Source organism: Grampus griseus (assembly GCF_964374135.1).
Source record: "Grampus griseus genome assembly, chromosome: 17".
Lineage (NCBI taxonomy): Eukaryota > Metazoa > Chordata > Mammalia > Artiodactyla > Delphinidae > Grampus > Grampus griseus.
The window spans coordinates 19,820,648-19,842,299 of record NC_139011.1 but is presented as its reverse complement, the minus strand read 5'-3'; the positions used below and the strand labels follow the sequence as shown (position 1 = coordinate 19,842,299).

The window sequence follows — 21,652 nt, the reverse complement described above, 5'->3', positions numbered from 1 at the left end:
AGCATCTTCACTGACTGCAGACAAAAACCCATATAGTGCCAGTTCCATTGCAGAAAACCTTTGAAAGACGCTGCTCTTACTAAAGAATCATCCATCCTCCCAGTTTACCAAGGTGTGTTTTATACCAACATCTAGGCTAAAAGACTAAAAGAACAAAGTATTCTGCAACAAAATAAAACAATTACACCTTTCATTAATTAGGGTCTTGTTTACTATTGTCTACCTCATAGAATTGTTTCAGGGAGACGATAAGCCAGTATATCAAGAGTCCTTCAAACAGCACCTGGCATGTATGTATATATTTAATAAAATATTACTTGTTACTGTGGTTGTCAGCAAAAAGCCCCCTAATACTCATGCAGCCAACTGGGGCTTTTACAAAACACTTGCACATACATAATATTATTTCATCTGTTCAACCTAATGGAGGATGGAGTTTTTCTGATAACCCATTCTACAGGTGAAAAATCTGAGGCTTGAAAAGTCACAGGACTTGTCCAATATCATAAAATGATAAATCTGAGCCTGGCAAACAAATCTTTCAGCTTTAATTCCAAGGCACTCTTCCCTGTAGCTCATTCTATACCATCCTCAGAGCCTCATGAGATAAAACTGACCACAAACGTGTTTCAATTTCACTCTAAAGGGTATGCGGTCAATATTTTCATTTCTCATTACCTGCAATCAAGGAGCAGTGTTTCTTTAACTGAAGATACAACGCTAATTAACGAAAGCACCATCAGTTCTTATCTGGGGCTGGACCACGAAATAGCAAAGCTGCAGCTTCAGAATCTCCTTAACTTACTGGATTATTACCTACCTTAGCCGTCTCGGCTTCTGCCTGCAGTCGCTTGGGGGTTCCTTTTTGGTCAAGCACCTTCTGGTAATTTTTGTTTTTAATAGAGTGAGAATCAACACCTTCACCTTCAATTTGCAGTTTAATACCTTCAGCACGGGCAGGGTGATCAATACCCCGTGGATTCAAACCGCAGTGGAGAGCTAGGAAAGAGGAAAAAATCTAAACTCAGAAAACAGATCCTATAAATAAAGGAGGTGTCCATGAAAGACAATATTTCATCTGGCCTATGTGGGAAGATACAAGGAATCTCCAAGTTGAGAGGTGGGGGTCATAATTATGGGAAATGATTTGGTGAAGAGGGAGCACGGTATGGTGGGAAATCCTGAGCTTTGAAGTCAGGAAGACTAGAGTACAAATCCAGGAACTATCAGTTCCAAGTTGTTTGACCTTGAGCAAGCAACTAACCCCCACATTACAGACGACAACACCAAATCAGGCAACTTGGGTACTGCCTTCCACACATGCAATCATTTCAACCCCTGCAGTTCAGTGTGTATCTCTGCTTCCATCTGGAAAACTGCTCATTCCCTCCCATTTCTGAATTTTCTCTATTCTTCAAGCATCCACTCAAGTCCACCCTCTTGCAGTCATTCAGCAAATATTTACTGAGCACTTACTGTGTGCTGTTCCTGGACCAGGTCCTGCAAGCACGGATTTACATACGACAGATGTTAGCTTCAAAGAACTCACAATCCAATAGAAGAGGCAGACAAGAAACAAAGAACTAGTGGTTTTAAAACAGTTACTACTCCATGAAAGAAGGAAAGGTCAGAGTGGAGGGTTTAAGGGAGCTCAGCCTAGTAGCTTCCTATTTTCACTTTCTCTCTCCACATCCTTTAACGCAGATACCCTCACAAATAAAATCTAAAGCTCATACTGAGTATATTTATTCATTCCACATAGGAGTTCCTCCTGTGTACCCATGACTATCAGAGAAATAGCGGTTATAGGAAATGTTATAGGAAACATACATTCCCCCTGGATGACATCCATGAACCAACGGGTGTGTGTGAGTGAATGTGCACACACTTATGTACATATAGCTGGTACGTGTGTTTTGAGGTCTCTGGTGGAGAATTCTCTCATCTCCCTGTGACCCTCAAGCCTTCAAATGTAGCTAAACTTCCATCCTTATCCCCTTCCCCTTGGTCTCAGAGGATTTAAGGCCAGAACCTCCAATCCCCTCCCATCTCCCTCGAGACTCCACTTCATCAATAATCTCCTTTTACCCAGGATCTTCAGTCTCCCCCTTTCTCAGCATTCTTCCCCTTTAGAGGACATCTGCGATTCTAAAATTCTTCCCTTTACTTAGCACCCCAGGGTTTCCTTTTCTCTTGATCAGGCTTGTGAAAGAATATTTTACACCTGAGAGATGAGGGAAGCCTTCCCAGAAGTAGTCAGTCAGGTGTTCTTTTCCCCACTCTCCACTTCTCCCTTAACAGGTCCCATCCATTCCCAGCACTTCTGATGCAATTAACCTGACCATGACTCTCAAATTTTAAACCCAGCCCAGAGAGACCTCTCTCATGATGCTTCAGATGTAGGACTGTGACTCAACATCCCAATGTCACTGTATCACAGACCTCACACTTAACATGTTCATACTGAACCTTGGTTTTTCTACCAAAAAATATTCACTTTCTCCTGTCTTCAGTTACTCACACAGAAACTGAAGAGTCCTCCTTGACACATTCTCTCCATAAGTCACCACATCCCTCGTATCTATCACCAGAGCCAGCAAGCACTGCATTCAAAATGCTTCTCCCATCCACCTACTTCACACCTCCACTGCCATCACCCTGGTCCAAGCTACTCATCGCTGTCCCTCAGAATGTGACCAGCCCAACTGCTCTTCCTCGCTGGACCCCCGCAATCCCATTTAAAAATGTATAGGTTGGTTCAAGAGACTTCTGCTACAAAACAGAAACAGACTCACAGACTTAGAGAACGAACTTATGGTTACCTGGAGGGGAGGCATAGTTAGGGAGTTTGGGATTGAAATATATACACTGCTTTATTTAAAATAAAGAGCCAACAAGGACCTACTGTAAAAAAAAATGGATGGGGGACAAGAGAATGATATAGATGAGATGAGATTGGCCACATGTTGATAATTCTTGAAGCTAATTGGTGGATTCATGGGGATTTATTATACTACTCTTTCCACTTTTGTCTATGTTGAAATTTTCCTTAATAATAAAGTAAAAAAAAAAAAAAACTTTCTAATGGCTTCATTTTACACCCAGATCATTCAAAAATCTTTAACGTGGCCAACAAGGCCATTCATAATCTGTCCCCTCTGGACTTTGTATATAATGTTTCTTTGCCTGAACTGCTCTTCCCCATTCTTCACCTAACCCCTACTTATCCTTGAGGTTTTGGTTTAAATACCAACTCTTCAGATTTGATCATGTGCCTGGAATGGCAAGTATTCAACATTGTACGAACGATCTTAAAAAACTTATTGTACAAAGATCCATACGCATGTGACCCTATTTCAACTATTTTATATCAAAATTATCTGAATTTCTCTTCTAGCCTTTAAGCTTCCTAAAACAAGGGCCAGTCTATTTCATGGGGCCTCGTAGGCACTCAGCATGCATTAGTTCATGCCTCTTCCCTCAGATTTGTGGTGCGTCTCAAATAATCTCCATGAAGAACTCTGAGACGTAATTATATTCATTTCACAGACAAGGGAAATGAGGCTCAAAGGGCTATAGTCATAAAGAGTCATACAGGTGTCTACTGAAGGTCACAAAGATCATGTATCATTTAGGTCACAGGAGATTTCAAGTTTCAGGTGAACAAACCCAAAATAGATTAAGCAGTAAGGAAAATCATTATCTTTCAGGAGAGGAAGCCCAGTAATGGGAAAAGTTCGGAGTTAGCTGATTTCCAAGTTCAGCGGTGCTATCAAGGACTCTTTTTCCTCTTCCTAGTTTGCTGTCCATAACATCACCTTTATTCTAAGCGTGGGTCCCCACGTGGCACTAGAGCTACAGGCTTCTGGTTCTCAGCTAGCAATAGAGACAGCTTGATTGACCATCGTTTTCTTCCCCACATCCTCCTCCAAACTTGGATCTTTTCTCAGCGGCCCAAAGTGAATCACACACATCTGTTAGTGAACTAAAACCCTGGCAGTAGAGATAGGATTACCCTTAAACCAGCTGACCTTCACCTAAGGTCAAGTCAGCAAACCACATCGCTGTTACTCAACAAGGCAGGGGTGGAATCGATGCTGGAGAACCAACCGCAATGCCCAATTCAGGCAGTGGTAGAAAAAGAACAAAACCTATGAGAGCATGAGGCTAACTACTGTTAATATCAATCAGCTTCCCCATCTCCAAAGATCAGCCTACTTACAATGAATCTTCAATTAAACATATTAAAATTGTGATTATTAAAAAGAGGTGAGCCTGTGTCGGGAGGTGGCGGATGGGCAAGGGACAGATTAGTGAGGAAAAGAAAAAAGTGTGTGTCTTTGATCTTACTCCAGCATGATTCCCAGCTGCCTTGAAATTCATGGCCTAGGAATATCACTGAGCTGCTGATAGCTTCCAGCATCTCCTGTTCTCCTCTGCCATCACCTGCCCACCCATCAGACTCTCGTACTTCCCTCACTTTTGTTCACGTTGGTCCCTCGTCCTAGAAAGTTCTACTCCACCTCAACCTTACTTCCTTCTTTGGGAAGTGAACTCCCACTCAGCCCACATGTCTTTTCAGACTTCTTCAGCAAGCCTTCTAGGAGCTTCTGGCATCCTGGTGCTTCATCCCCTCACTCTCTGAGGATGTCTGTCTAATTGACCTGTCTGCTTCACCAACCACAGCTGCCAGCTCCACCTCCACTGCCCAGTCCAGAAACGGTCACATAATAGGCACCGGAGAAACATCTGTTCAGCTGCTGAACGAACCACCAATCTTCTGTCTTTACACAACTATGCCTTATATCAAAAGGTATCTTTTCTCTGCTAGTAAATACTAAGTGTACAAAATGTAAGATCTCTATAGACATGAGATGGGTTATGGCATTTTGACTTTCTATGCATGTCGCGTTCTTCACACATATATTTTAATCCTCCACAGCTGTTCCCTCCTCGCCTGCAAATCCTGCAGTTGATGTAGGTTTTTGTGTTTGGGTTTATTTGTTTAAAACCATTTCTGACAGGCTTTGTTTTGTTTTCCCTGAAATTTCATGTCCCTGATGTTTACAAATCAAGCGACTTTTAGATGGCCTCTTACACGCTGTGACCTCCATCTCTCTGTTCATCATGTAAAAGGCGCCCCCATTTGCTTTCTCTTTTCTATCCTCATCAGTACCCTTTCTTGCTTTCACTGAAGTTATCTGTTCAATTTAATGGGCTCAGCAGCTCACAGGTCAGCTTTGAGATCTTCTTGTTTCCCTGACCTTCCCAACCAGACTTGTGCCCTGTGGATTTCTAGTTATTGAACTGACACTGCAGGCTGCTTGTGGTCTTTACCTGAAGGGCTGCCACTGTCGCTTTAATGTTAAAGTTGCTAATGGTGAGCTCTTAAAATGAGGAGTTAAAGACCAGGTTTTACAAATGTTGCTCTTTTAAAAACCTAGAGAAAATTCCTCATGCAAATACACATGTTTTAGCATTGTTTTGAGATGCCATTCGAAGGCAGCATCTTTTTTTCATATGCGAAAACCCACTCCCTCAGAAATTGAAAACCCTTGCACATTGCTGGTGGGAATGTAAAATGGGACAGCTTCTGTGGAAAACTGCATGGCGAATTCCTCAAAAAGAAGAATTAAAATAGAATTACCATTTGATACAGCAATTCAACCAAAGAATTTAAGTAGGGACTCGAACAGATATTTGTATATCCATGTTTATAGCAGCATTATTCACAATAGCCAAAAGGTGGAAAGAACCCAGATGCCCATCGATGGATAAATGGATAAACAAAATGCTGTATGTATGTACTACGGAATATTATTCAGTATTAAAAAGGAATGAAATTCTGATACACGCTACACTAGGGATGAACCTTGAAGACATTATGCGAAGTGAAATAAGCCAGTTACAAAAGGACAAGTATTGTATGATTCTACTTATGAGAGGTACTTAGAACAGTCAAATTCATAGAGACAAAGTGGAACAGTGGTTACCAGGGGCTGGAGGAGAGGAGAATGGGGACCTATTGCTTAGTATGGAGTTTCAGTTTGGGTTGATGAAAAAGTTCTGGAGATGGATAGTGGTGATGGTTGCACAACAATATAAATATATTTAATGCCACTGAATCACACACTCAAGAATGGTTACAGTGGGGCTTCCTTGGTGGCGCAGAGTGGTTGAGAGTCCGCCTGCCGATGCAGGGGACACGGGTTCGTGCCCTGGTCCGGGAAGATCCCACATGCCGCGGAGCGACTGGGCCCGTGAGCCATGGCCGCTGAGCCTGCGCGTCCGGAGCCTGTGCTCCGCAACGGGAGAGGCCACAATGGTGAGAGGCCCGCGTACAGCAAAAAAAAAAAAAAAGAATGGTTACAATGATCTATTTTGTTATAATCTACAATAAAATTTTAAAACAAAAAACCAAAATTGGACTCCCTCTCATTTCACCTCTCTATTGCCTGTTAAGTGGAAAGTTCCAAAAGTATTTTTATTCTTCTTTCCATCATCTTATTGTGATTTTCAGGTATAACACGTTTTTTGCTTTCTTTTTAAAAAAGTATAATAGATAATAATAGCTCCATGGTATCAGATTACATTAAAATGTTCTTGGAAAGGGCATGTTCTCCAAAATGGGCCCCAGCCTGACTGGCAGAAGACATGCTTCACTTGCTGGAAGCGAGCCTGGGCCTTCCTGGCCCTGACCTCTGAGGGGTCCCATTCCGATGGGACTTAGGTCACAGTAACAGACTGTGCCTAAGTGCCAGGCTTCATTTCATCTCCAGATGATTCAAGAAGAGCTGAGGGATCTGCTGGCATCACAACATTCATTTGTAAGAACAAGTGGATCGTACTTGCCAAGAAGTCATGCAGCTTGCCAGTCCTTTCAGTCCCCACCCACGCCACACTCTCCCTGTAGTGAGACAAGGGACAGAGCCTCATTCAAGTTGAATGGCCCTTTATTCCCCGCCTCACTGTGAACAGAGATGCTGTGCAAACACCCTCAGTGGTGCCGCTCTGGCTCCTGCCCCTATGTTTCTACCAACACACAGACGCTGCATGCAGCTGCTGAGATGTCTTGTGCTTCTCTGCTTTGCCAGAATTGATCTTTTTCCATAATATACTCTTCCCTTCCCTTATTTGCATGGATAACCCTTCAGGAGATAAGAAATGCTCTTTCTTCTTTCCCCTGTGAAGCTTTAACTGATTCTGTATGCATTATAGCCTCCTAAGCAATGTTGACCACGTCTCTTTTTCTTATTAAATCTGGTGTGTGTGTGTATACACCATGAGTTGCAAGTATTTATTAACACGTCTGCCTACCCTATAACTAGGAGCCCCATGAAACAAGTGACTTCTTATTAAGCTTATTACAAGCCCAGTGCCTAGCCAAATGACTAACGTACAGTTACGCTGAATCATTGCTCACAGAATGAGCAGAGGTATCATGGAAAGATACTGATTCAATCCTACTGACTGCCATTCCCTTCTCATGAGTAGCTTAGATCTTTATTTTTCAAAAGAGCAAATAAGAGTTGCTTCCAACCTAATTGGATAATTCAAAGATATGGTAAATCATGGAACCACAGAGCTGTCCCGGAACTGCTGTTTCACTTGACTGCCTTCTGCAGAACAGACACAGTGTTATTCATCTGTGTACCTGCAAAGGCTAAGTTGCACGTATTTGGCACCTCATACATGTTGCTAAATGAATACATGACCTTAAGACACAAATATACTCCAATCCCCATCATTAGCTATTAGAATTGAGATAGAGTGTTTATCATTTCATGTATATTTCTTGCTTCTAGCTAGAGAAAAAGTTCCTGGAGGACATGGCCCTTGTTTTGTACATCTCTCATATATAATATTCACATAGCAGACACTCTCAAAATATCTGTTTAAGTAAGGGAAGTGCCTTATTCGTTAATATTCTGCATTCAAATCTGGCAGAACTCTACCCTCTAGAAGTAATCCGGGCATCACAAAAGGCCTCCCGCCCTTTGCAGGAGACACTTCTGGTGGCTAAACATTCCCAATCTCTCCTCCTTGCCGCCTCCCACAGCAGGTCTACAAAGTCAAAACTCAATTCTCCAGCCTCCCTTGCAGCTACAAGTGGCTGCTGACAGGTTCCTGCCAATGGGACCTAAACAGATGGATAAAAAGACAGTCCTGGAACTGACAAAAGAGAACAGATGTTGATACCGCCCTTCCTTCCCTCTCTCTGCCTTGAATGCTGATGTGTTAACTAGAGCTGCTATAGACCTTCTGTGACAACAGGGCTCCAAACATGAGTGAAAGCCAAGAGGCTAACAGCCACACTGGCTCTGCCATCATTGGGCTACTCTATGTTCGTAATTGCCTCCCTCTGGACTTGGGGCTCCGGGAGAGAAATAATCCTAGTTGTTAAGCCACTTTGAATCAGGTGTTCTCTACCATTCAGATGAACCGTTCCAAACTAACATATAATTCCATTTTAACCAGTTACATATGATTGCTTAGCTCTTCCTCATGGAGAAAAATAAGAAAACTGAAATCCTAGCAAAATATTACAGTCTGGGTTTCGTAACTCCCATTATGACTTAGAAAGCTTACCTAAGTATAATAATAACTTAGCAAGGAAGATGTACATTAAGAATACATGTTGTTATCACGAAAATTATCATCAGAGGTAGACTCCATCCAGGTCTTCCACTGTGAAGACCTGAGGGCAAAAGTCTTAATTCATCTGGGGGCCTTTGGTGCCCAGAATACTCACAAAAACTTCTGCGCGAACGAATAAGGACGTGTTCATGAGTGTCAGGTCACTAATGTTTTAACATGAAAATAAAGCAATGTACCAGAAATGTCTCAGGAACATAAGCTTGGATTAAGCTAGTGGACAGGAAGCACAATGTCTACTTGGGTAAAGGAACCTGTCCAGTGGGCATCTTCTATGGCAGCCCATGGGCCAAATCCAGCCTACCACCTGTTTACATATGCCTTGTGAGCCAAGAATGATTTTTACATTTTTAAATGGTTGGGAAAAAACCTAAAGGAATATTTTGTGACCTAAAAATATATGAAATTCAAATGTCAGTGTCGATAAATAAAGTTTTATTGGAACACAGCCATGTTATTTATATATTGTCTATGACCACTCTTTTGCTACAATGGTGGAGGTGAGTAGTGGTGACAGAGACCACGTGGTCTGCAGAGACTAAAATATTTGCTAGCTGGCCCTTTACAGAAATAAGTCTGCTGAGTGAGCCCTGTCCTAGGGTAGAGTGGAACCATGTTCTGGAGGACCCTACGGTCCAAGAACCCCCTTCACTTTATCATCAAAGAAGAACTCATGGATCTTTGAGGAACTTGCCTCTGACTTATCCTGCACTCCCCCACTCCCAGGCAATTTAAATAAGCTAAATTATGTTTGATTTTATCATTTGGGTCAGGCTATGAGGAGACAGAATATGACCTCCAAACCTCTCCTTGGTCAGCTAAATGTGGTTCTGCAAATATATGTCGAAGCTTAACATTTGTAAATACAGGTTGATGTCTTTTTGTCACCATCAAAAAGAACATGGTAGCGGGGGGTGGGTGGTGGTGGGATGAACTGGGAGATTGGGACTGACATATATACACTAATATGTATAAAATGGATAACTAATAAGAACCTGTATAAAAAAATAAAATCAAATTCAAAAAAAAAGTACTTGGCATACAGCAGACCAAAAAAAAAAAAAAAAAAGACAGCTATTATTTATCCCAATGCCATCTTTTTTTAAACAAATTTATTTATTTACTTATTAAAAAAAAATAGAACATGGTAAAACACAAACTTCCAAACGGGCAACACGGAGGCATTAAAAGAGGACATGCCCATTCCCAGCCAGTCTGAAAGGGACCAGTAATAGACGCATCCCTTATTGTAACAAGAGGAGGAAGACACTCTGCTGATGAGAGAGGGAGGGAAAAAATACTGAACGTGAACAGTTGGACCCCCAACACACACTCTACTATCCTCGGCCCAACGGCAGCCTTGACAGCTACCGTGTGGTCGCCAGAGCTGGGCCTGGATGACTCCATCTCAGCCAGGTGTTCAGACCATGCGTGGCTGTGTCGGGACACTGTCTGCTCCGAGCCACCTGAAGCACACTCACTCCAGCTCATGTGTCTACAAAGATGATGTCCTCTTTGTAAAATACTTTAAGGGAACCTTCAAGTATCCCCAGAGACTACTTAAGGGTAACAACCACAGCAGATATTCACCCTTCCTACCCATGATACCTGGACTAGACAATCTAAACACAGAAGATGTTTAGATAATGCTTAACTTACACACTTCACCAGCAGTAGAGTAGGGGAAGGCTCCGGACAACCTCTAAGGCACACAGACATTAACTCTTCTCTTTCGTGAAGAGAATACAAAGGTAGATATACTCAGAAGTTCTATGAAGCTTTAGAGGATTCAAGTATCAGACTGATAAAGAAATAGGTGGTCTACAATGGTGACTAAAACATTTGTATCCATGATACTATAAGAAACAGATTTCACATTATGAACCAGTGCCCAAGTACGTCTCTATCTATATGTATGAACTGAACCAAGTTTTCATAAAACACATGATCTACTCTGATTTTTTCCCTCATGAAAGGCTGAGTGAGTAGCCCAGACTCCCACCCTCCCCAGGCTATAATAAGGTACTCCAAAACCCACAACAGGGTGGCATCATAGAAGGCCAGGTAGAGAGCCCAGACTTTCATCTCTGTCAGCAGGTAAGGAGGCCACCTCCCCACCCCTGCAATGTCATTTGAGATATGGGGAGGCTAGACTTGCAGCCTCATCACAGCAGGCAGCCCCTCCTTCCTGGGCTGATGTTGAGGAAGACTGGTGGGAGTCAGGACTTTCACCACCTCCCAGTGATAAATAACTAACAGGCCCCACCTCCCAGGTATCAACTTCAGAGTGGGGAATGTGGATTTCAAATTCCACTTGGCCAGAGTGGCGTTAAAGAAAGCCGGCTAGGGCTTTCCCGGTGGTGCAGTGGTTAAGAATCCACCTGCCAATGCAGGGGACACGGGTTCGAGCCCTGGTCCGGGAAGATCCCACATGCCGTGGAGCAACTAAGCCCGTGAGCCACAACTACTGAGCCTGCGCTCTAGAGCCTGCGAGCTACAACTACTGAGCCTGCGAGCCTAGAGCCTGTGCTCTGCAACAAGAGAAGCCACCGCAAGAAGCCCATGCACCGCAATGAAGAGCAGCCCCCGCTCGCCGCAACTAGAGAAAGCCTGCGCGCAGCAACACAACGCAGCCAAAAATAAATAAATAAATTTATTAAAAAAAAAGAAAGCCGGCTAAAACAGAAGGTTTAATTAAGATTCAGCATTCCATAACATAAAATGAAAATGTCCAAGTTTTGATTAAACAAACAAAAAAATAACCAAGAACAAGGAGGTTCTCACACTGAATGAGAAAAGACAAATCCATAGATGCCAACACCAAGATGACAGATCTCAGAATTATTTGACAAAGATTTTAAAGCAGGCCACATAAAAAATGCTTCAATGAGCAATTAACACACACACACACACACACACACCAGAAAGCATCCGCCAAGAAAGTCTCAAAGAAATAAAAGACAAAGAGAAATGGAAATGTTAAAACTAAAAAATACCCAAAATAAAAAGCTCAGTGGACTGGTTCAAGAGCCGAATGGAGGAGACGAAGGAAGATTTCATTGGAAAGGGAAGAGGGAGCTTCCTTGGCAACGCAAGTGTTCTACGTCTTGCTTTGGTTACACAACACTATACAAGTATCAAAACTCTAACCGGAACACTTAAGATATTTGCTTTCTATTGGATATAAAATAATCTTAAAAATGTAACAAAATACAAACACTAGATATACGTTAAGAATTTACAAATGTTTTTGAACCCTGTGCTTTTAGTCGTATCCCTCTGCCCTACCCAACACACAGCTACACGTTGATTCAAGCCCAAGCTCTATACTTACTTGCTATATATATATATATAAGTAGGACAAGTTATATTACCTCTTTTCCATAAAATGGAAATACTAATATTACCTTATTACTCGCCACACATTGTTATTGTATTGACAATACAAAATTAAAGTGAGATAACACATATGGGACACCTGACACCTACCACATGCTCAATGAGCAGCCATTCTCCATGTACATCCTCTGCCCTCCTCCATCACAGTGGGGCAATATTTGGCACTAACAATTTCAACAAATGTTAAATAGGCAAAATGGTAGTCATGTAACTTTAAAAGAACATAATACAGACTTGAAAAGTAGGAGTCCTAAGTGAAAAGGGAAAACGAAAGTGAAATTAAAAAAAAAAAGAAGTGAAGAAAAACCAGAAGGTAAAAAGGACAGTTTTTCAAATATATAAACAACCTTGGTGAGAGTTGAGAAATGAGGTTAGAAATAAAGATAAAAGCAAATAGCTGCACCTTGTAACATACTCTCTATGGGTGAGCTGATGGTATTCTCTGTCAAACCAAACTAATGAAAAAAAAGGGTCTCTAATTGTTTAGAAAGTCTTTACGTAGTACAATCTGCTATTTTGGGAAGAGAGGAGGAAGTAGTACAGGATTAACATATGGAGGACATTGCATCGACTATCACTAAGGTATTAATTAGTAGAAAGAGGGAATTGGAAATTAGAAGGAGAAAAAGACTTAAGAGATACTAAGGCACTTGTTTAAGGCTACCATGAAAATGGCAAAGGGGAAATGAAAACAAGAACTCTTTCACATCATATACAATGCTGTTCCCACCACACCATGCTACTCTGGGGAATAAGGGGTTTTTTCTCTCTACATCTTAATTATTCTTTAGCCAGTAAAATCATGGGCTTTGGAGTCCAATAAATCTGGTTCTGCCACTGACTAGCTGTGTGGTCTTGGGCAACTTACTCAGCTTTAAGTTGGGGTTATCTTACCTATAAAATTGGGATAATCATAACTTTTTTACAACGCTTTAGAAAAATTAGATGAAAATGTATTTAAAGTTTTTAGTTAATGCCTGGCACCTTACTAAGTGCCCCACAAATGGGAACCACGGCAATATTACTTCCTTCACTCTTGTTAATATCTTCACGATATTGATTTCTTCAAAAGCAAATACCATGACCCTTGGATTACACATCTGCATGCACCAGCATGCACGACTCCACTAAAAAGAAAGGGGTAACGGGTCAGTGTGGTTAGGAAAGGGAGAAGAGGATAAAAGGTCAGAAAGGCTTCAGAGAAGAAAAAGCAGCTTTAAAATTCTCTTGCAAGGGTCATCCTGGCAACTAAGGAAAAAGAGAATATTTCAGGCAGAAACATGGGTTTTCTGTCAAATCAGGGAAACATGAAAAAGGTGTGATAGGTTCCAGTCTGACTTGATGAATGTGGGTGTTCTCCTTCCCCGAGGGGGCGGAGCAAGATCTTAACATGCAATTTGTTTGCTCATATTCTCTATTCAGGGTAACGCTCAGACGAAAGGAACATTCGTGTTTTAACAAGCCTCATCCCTCATTTCACCTGATCTTCACAAATGTATTATATGCTATGTGTGTGTATATGTATGGACTTGAGTATGAATATATATACACATAAGTCAAAGATCATATTATCTAAAAGATCAAAGAGCTATAACAATGGGGGAAATGGACAGAATGCAATTTAAGGATTGAGAATTGGCATTTTAAAAACTTGTGATCTGAGGACTAAAAGTAGCTCAAAAGTCAATAGAGCCTTTAACAGGCATACAATTTGCCAGAGAATAATTTAAAATTTTTTTCATTTTAAAGCATCTCAAATTTACTAAGAAAATTGATAAGATGCCATCCAAATCGGTATCACAAATTGCAGCTCAATACTCCTTGGTCAACCCTTTGAAGGCACATTGTCCAATATGGGAGCCAACAGTTGCATGTGGCTATTTTAGTTTAATTATATTTAAGAACAGCTTGAAATTTAGTTCCTCAGTCACACTAGCCACATTTCTATTGCTCAACGACTATGTGTGGCTATGTCTACCATATCGGACAGTGCAGATCACTGAACATTTCCATCATTACAGAAAGTTCTATTGGATAGCACAAATTTGAAAAAAAAAATCAGTGTCTTTCTTCCTAATGTTAAAATCAATTTGTTTTGTTCTGTAAATGTTACTCGAAAAAGAACTGAGAAAACAAGAATTTGAAAATGATTTCTGGCTTTTCTATATTTGTATTAGTGATTTAAATAACCATATCTACATTTTAGGAATAAGAAAAAGATTAAATATAATGCCATAATTAGGAATATTTTTAAAACTTTGCTCTTTGAGAACGAAGATCCCTGTAACCTGTCTATTGCTCTTTCATACACATTTCAGATACGCTTTTGTAGAATTGATGTTGTTTGGTTATTTTAGACAACTGTTAGATCTTTGAATAAACTATCCCCCAACTAGTTGCCTCTGTTGCTACAAATCAGGTTTTTTTTTCCTTTTTTAATAAGCTTTTAGAGACCCAAGATTATCTGAGAAAGACAAAGATAAATTAGGAATCAAAGATAAATCAGCTCCGGCAAAGCTCACAGTCTACTGAAATAGTGGCTCCCAAATGTCTACCCAGAGAAGAGAGAGACATGAGATGAAAATTTCATTGGTCCTCAATGAAATGAAAACAGCCTCTTGTGAGTTTTCCACTGGCCATATGTTTTCAGTATAAAGGCACGTCCTTATTTTCATATTGTCTTCCCTGCATTTCCTGGTGTTGACTCCTTATCTTCTATGAAATTAAATGAGAGATGGTAAGTACCACAGCATCTGTGCACATAAGTTTTAATGTCTGTGCACATAAGTTTTAACGTCAGCAAAAAAGTTATAGAAACTGAGTGTCCCCATTTTAAAAAATTACTTGTCTATGAAAGTTAGAGGATTGGATATTTCTATGATAATGACCAGAAATAAGCAGGCCAATAGTTATCTGCAGATGATATGGGGATAGGAGAGGGTGGGAATAAACGCTGCTGAAAAAGTAATGATGAGAGGCTTCAAAAATGAGAAGGGGTGCTTCTCTTGTGGCACAGTGGTTGAGTATCCGCCTGCCGATGCAGGGGACACAGGTTCGTGCCCCGGTCCGGGAAGATCCCACATGCTGCAGAGCAGCTGGGCCCGAGAGCCATGGCCGCTGAGCCTGCGAGACAGGGTTGGAAGAAGAGGTGAGGTTTGCACTCATAGATCAGGGGAAGGTGTCCAAGCAGAAGGGCCAATTTAAAAGAAAGTACAGGGACTTCTCTGGTGGCGCAGTGGTTAAGAATCTGCCTGCCAATGCAGGGGACACAGGCTCGATCCCTGATCTGGGAAGATCCCACATGCCGTGGAGCAACTGAGCCCATGCGCCACAACTACTGAGCCTGTGCTCTAGAGCCTGTGAGCCACAACTACTGAGCCCTTCTGCTGCAACTGCTGAAGCCCGTGCGCCTAGAGCTCGTGCTCCGCAACAAGAGAAGCCACCGCAGTTAGAAGCCCAAGCACCGTAAAGAAGAGTAGCCCCTGATTGCTGCAAAGAGAGAAAGCCCACATGCGGCAACGAAGACTCGACGCAGCCAAAAATAAATAAATAAATACACTTATCAAAAAAAAAAAAAGTACAGATTAGGGAATTTTGGAGCATTTACAAGCAGGAACAAATTTTTAAAATCTAAAGTACATGAAAAGAAATCTTGAAGATGAGACAGGATAATCTGAGAGCAGATTATAATGAGTTTGAGGTCTTGGGTATCAGGGCAAGAGGTCTAATATTTTTTCACTAATCAGATGGAAAGTCAAGATTTTGAGCAGGGAGAAATTTAGCGAATGTTGTGTTTCAGTAACACGGATGACTATGAGATTATTTGCGTGTTGATATGCAAGCGACCTTTGAGATACAGCTTAAGTCTCATTAAAACCCTCTCCCCTATTCCAGCACATACCTGTATTGCTTCATCTGAACTTCCAAAGCTTTCTTTCGTTACCCAGGGCACTGTGCTACTACTTCTTCAAGTTACTACCCAAAAGTTAGGCATCAAATAGATCATGTTCTTGTTAATTATCAACATCATTACCTGTGTCCCTTTCAATACTGGGCTCATCATAAGGGCTAAATAATGCCTGCTGCTACAAGTCAACACATACCCCCATAGCCCTTATGTCCCCACCTGTGAGTCCTAGAGTTGAACGCTGGTGGGTGTGCATGCTGTGGACATGTTAATCACATACATGCACACTGCCCTAGGAGACAATGAGCACAAAACCACAGGAGAACGGCAGACAGTGTGACTGCGTGTTAGAGAAGGGATTTATATTCCTACTTAGCTTTTCAAATCAGACTATGCTTCTAAAATATTTTAGCAGTGTCTTCATTGGTATAGATCTTCTTGGCTGGTATACAAATGAAAACAACGCTAAAGAATATACTCTGAAAGATTAGCAATTCATTTTATGGTGCTGTAAATTATTTCTAAAGATGCTTCTAGTCAGTTCTCAACATGACAGCCATTAAAACATTGTAAACACCAACTGTTACCATCTAAATCTCTCCTCAAGACTAGAGAGAAGCGGGCTGGATCAAATACATAAGGCTCAGATCAAAGAAAGTTATCAATCCAACCATTTGCCTCCCTGGCTGCTGCTATCCAAAGCCATGAGAAAGATGGTACCACTCCGATTTCATGTTTTCCAGTTTCAGCTGAACCCTCAAGCTGCCCCGTCTTCTGTCTTCTCCACACTCCTCCCATAAGTCTATTAACATGCTCAAGTCTTGCCCTGTATAATAATCCTCCCCCAACTCTGTCATTCACATATTAACCAACTTCTCCCTTTTTTCCCTTTTCCGACAGCAAGACAGTTAAAAGTACACTACTGTTTATAGTTTAGGCAGACCTATAGGGGCGCTGTTATAAGCACTAAACCTGCTAGGGTGGATCAGATTACCATCTGATAAACATTCACTCCCCTACCCTTGGAGCAGAATATGTCTCTATACAATGACTTTCGTCTTGACCATGTAAGTTAATTTGGCCAATGGATGTGAGTGTAGGAGACGTGAGCAACAGAATTCAACATACTTATGAGGTTCTCTTTGCCCTCATATGTACTTGTTATAAGCAGAGAAAAAGCATGCCCAGAGGCTACTGCCCTTTCAATCTTGACCCTAGAATGAGACACACAGAGCAGAACTGGCCCCGAACTTGGCAGAGAGGTAGAGAGAACCAGACCCACGGGAGTCTGCCAGCCACAGCAGGATCCTGCTCTTTATCCTAAGGCCAATGGGGGGCCTTTAAAGGATGCAGCTCCTAGGGAAAGTCATCCCCATCCCATCCAGATACTGTTTGGGGTCCCTTTAATTCCTCCAGCATGCAGCATACCGCTATAGAAGCATGCAGTACAACACAATAATTGTTTATGCATTTACCACACCACCAATGCCAACTTGTCCCCCTACAATGGTAACTCTAATTCAGGCTAAAGACAATAGCGACTAAGCTCTGGTAATCAGTGAGAGCTTAGAGAAGCAGATATTTGCAATGATGGGTCTCACCCCTTTGAACACATGACATGAATATTTCCGACAGGATAAGAAAAACACACGCAAAGCTAGGGGAGCAATCCACAACAGCCATGCCAGTCTCAGGACAGATCCTAACTGCTTGCTGTGCAGGCAGCAGAACTGAATCTGGGAAGCAGCTGGTGCTAGAGGAGGTGGCTCTGCCAGCTGCTACTAAAATAGACCAGAGAGTAGCAGGCATTTCATCAGCCATCAACCCTCTGCCCCCATGTGCATGGCTGACTCCTTGTTATTGAAGCCTCCACTTAAGCATCATCTCCTCAGTGAAGACATTCCTGACCACAAAATCTAAATAGCTTCCCAGGTAAACAACACCTCATCATTCTGTTTCGATTCTCGACACACAGCACTTGGTGCTCTCTGATGCTAAATGGTGTATGTGTTTACTGTCTGACTCCATCAACGAAAAATCGTAAGTCGTGAGAAGAAGGGGCCTTGCCTATGTCATTGTTATAACCCTACCACAGGGCCTGGTACATGGGCAGCACTTGGTAAGTAACTGTTAAATGAATGAATGAGAACGGGATGTCCTCTTTTACACACATCCTTCCCTTTGGTATGTTTTCCTCTGCAAGGCTGCTGCAAATGTTCCTGTTTAACAGTCATCTTCGAAGTCCACAAACATATGCAAGGTTTAATGTGTATTGTGTCTCTGCATTTTTCTGAGTAAAGAAACCCTAGCTTTCATTAGACAATCAAAAGATCCATACCTGCTATGGGGCTAAATTGTCCCCTCACAACCACCAAAATAAATCATATGTTGATATCTTAACCCCTGATGTGACTATATTTGGAGACAGGACCTTGAAAAAGGTAATTAAGGTTAAATGAGACCATAAGGGTGGGCCTCAATCCAATATAACTGGCATCCTTATAAAAAGAGAAAAAGACTGGAGGGATGGGTATGTACACAAAAAAAGGCAATCTGCAAACCCAGGAGAAAGGTCTCGAGAGAGAAGCCAAACCTGCCGACAACCTTGACCTTGGGCTTCTAGCCTTCAGAACTGTGAGAAATTTCTGTTGTTTAAGATATCCGGTCTGTGGCATTTTGTGATGACAGCCCTAGGACTCTAATACAATATTCCTGTAAAGTTGAGAACATCAATAAGAAGCTCCCATTTATTTGAGCAACTAAGTAGTCTATACTCCTTTCATATATCGCCTCATTTCTTCATCCCCCTAATCCTGCTGAATGAATAGAATTGCTCCCATTCCACAGACCAGTAAATAAAGTCAGGACCTAAACCCAGTCAATAGTTCGTCTCAGCTGCACACTAGAATCACCTGGAGAATGTGTAAAATCACTCTTACCTGGCCAACAGGAGAGATCCCAAGTTAATTGGTTCTCAAAGAGCCCAGGCATCTGGTACTTCTAATGATTAGACAGAATTAAGAACCACTGAGTAAGGCAATCACAATCTCCAAAACCTTGTGATACTCTGGTTATGGGCCTCCCCAGGTTCTAACGGCAACGACTACGGCTGGACTGTCAAAGGGCTCCCGCTCGTGGTATGCTCCGTGAATCTTAGTTATTTTGTCTCAGTCCACCTCCAATCGCCCTGTTTCCACAACAGCCCACTATTTGCCTGGGGGTAATGCCCTCCCCCTCATATCATTCCTTACGGTTCAGGTGGGATTTCGCCAATTCCTGAGCATAAGCACAGGCACTGGTCCTAAACCCATCAGCACTTTCCATTATCCCTATCACATGACCTATGCTGTCCAGTCAGAGAGACCTCTGCACTTGTGTGGGAAAAGATGGGTCCCCAGGAGGCTATGAGGCGGGAACTGCTATGCAGTCCTGACCTCTCAAGATGAAAGCCTGCCTGTGAATAGGGCTAACACAGCAGCAGAGGAGCCAACAGAAAGAAATGGAGTTCAGGTGACACAACTAGAGACCTAACCCTGGGAAAGGTTTCATCTATAGAGATCTACACCCAGGCTTCTTAGTCGGGTGAGCCAACATATAGCCTCTTCGTACTCAAGACTGGCTGAGTTGAGTTGGGTTTTCCGAGACTGCAATTCATATCGTGTGTGTCATGTCAAACAAACACCTAGCCTCATGACTAGAAGGGTCTTCAGATATCAGTGGAGTGGTTTTCTAACTTTGTGTGTTGGGTGAGGAATTTGGATTTTATCCTGAGTTCAGCAGGATGCTCCTCAAGGGTTTTAAGCCAGCAAACTGGTGTTTCAAGATTTTTCTAAAAAAATTATACCGTTTCTGTATGCAATACATTTGGAAGGCTCAAAACTGGGGTCAAGAAAGTTAGACGACAGGCTCTTGGGCTCTCCTGGTGAGAAGAGATGAAGATCTAAGGTAGGACAAACGTAGTGAAAATGAGAGGACATGGGTTTGTAAATCATTCAGATCAGGGGTTGACTAGATTTTTCTATCAGGGGCCAGATAGTAAGTATTTGCAGCTTTGCGAACCAGTGTTGCAACTGCCCAACACGGCCACTGGAGTACAAAAGCAGCAATAAATACATAAACTAATGAGCATAACTCTGTCCTAATAAAAGTTTATTTAAGGAAATGGATGGCCGTTTGCCAAACCCTGACTTAGACGGTAAAAAGGGTCAAACTCAGTAATTGACTGGATGTGAGGAAGGAGGGAAAGGAAGAGTCAAGGCACTGCAGCTACTGGGTTTGAGGATCTTTATGTTCTTCGTGTTTGGCCCCAGAATCATAAATTCATTGAGTCGTTGAGTGTCAGAGGATAGAAACTCATTAAAATTATACAGTTTAACCACCTCATTTTAGTGGTTATGATATTGAGGGCAGGTGCCTCTGATGTAGCAGCTAGTTAGCAGTGCAGGCAGGACCAGAATTTCTAACTGGTTTCAGTCATGCCTCAACTGTACTGCACTCCTCTCTTCTGTGCCTCTAGATAAAAAAATTTCCCTCTCTGCCTTAAGACCACCATGTTATATGTAATAAAAATTATCATCTAGTTAATAAGTAATACTAGACATGTATGATATGTCCCAGGTCCACTGAGAGACTGTCTCCCCTCTAGAAACCTTAAAATCTTTTCTTTGTTATACATTTTCCCCAAGCCATTTTTATGCTTCTGATTTTTTTTTAGATCTGATATTTTTTTTAAGTGGTTGTTAAACATACGTCATACTGCTCTGCTCTAAGGATTATTCACTTTCTAAGCTGAACAATGTTTTATGTTAAAAGCATATAAAGAATTTATTCAAGCCAAGAACTAAAGCACTGCTTATTCAGCCTCATGACAGGAAAAGAATAAATCACAGACATGCATTATCAGAATATAACCACAGTTGACTCCAATTGAAGACCAAAAAATCCTACTAAAAGCCAAGTAAAATGCCTTATGCCTGCCATGCAAAACCAAAAACCATACAAAGAAAAAGGCTAGAAGAAAATATGCCAAATACTAACAGTGGCTGTCTTTTGAAGTTCGGTCCATGGATAATTTTTTCTTTCTACTTTCCAAAGGGTATACATAATAAGTATGTAATTATTTTAAAAGGTTAATTTGAAAGGTAAGGAAATGTTGCTATGTTGCATTTTTTTAAATTCTTGAATTTCTAATAGTATCTTGCTCTAGGATAGTAACATAATGTGGTAAATTATGCAAAAAATTTTAAAAAGCTTTAGGCTTGCAACAAACTATGCTTTTAGGTCTAAAGAGCTGATAAAGCTTTATAACTGGATAAATTATTTTTTCCTTCATGCCTATTGAATGATTCTTCTTTTAGTATTTCCAGACACCATATTCTCCTATTATCCTATTTTCCTATACAGTTCCCTTTTTTTCTCATCTCCTGACAAACCCAATGTGGTTGGCCAACTGAGTCTAATTTCAAGTTTTTCTGAACAATTATCTTTAAACACAATTGCTGGCTTCCCTGGTGGTGCAGTGGTTAAGAATCCGCCAGCCAATGCAGGGGACACGGGTTCGAGCCCTGGTCTGGGAAGATCCCACACGCCGTGGAGCAACTAAGCCCGTGCACCACAACTACTGAGCCTGCGCTCTAGAGCCCGCGAGCCACAACTACTGAGCCCGCACGCCCCGAGCCTGTGCTCCGCAAC

The 21,652-nt window shown here is 41.7% G+C and overlaps 1 protein-coding gene across 1 annotated transcript in view; it reads right to left on the bottom strand.

Annotated features, from left to right (window-relative positions):
• The window catches only part of SAMD12 (sterile alpha motif domain containing 12), a 399,280-nt gene that overhangs the window by 360,452 nt on the left and 17,176 nt on the right, over positions 1-21,652 (bottom strand). The window contains exon 2 of the mRNA XM_082675126.1: positions 821-999. Within this exon, the coding sequence (XP_082531252.1) occupies positions 821-999 (179 nt within the window). The remainder of the gene's footprint in view (positions 1-820; positions 1,000-21,652) is intronic.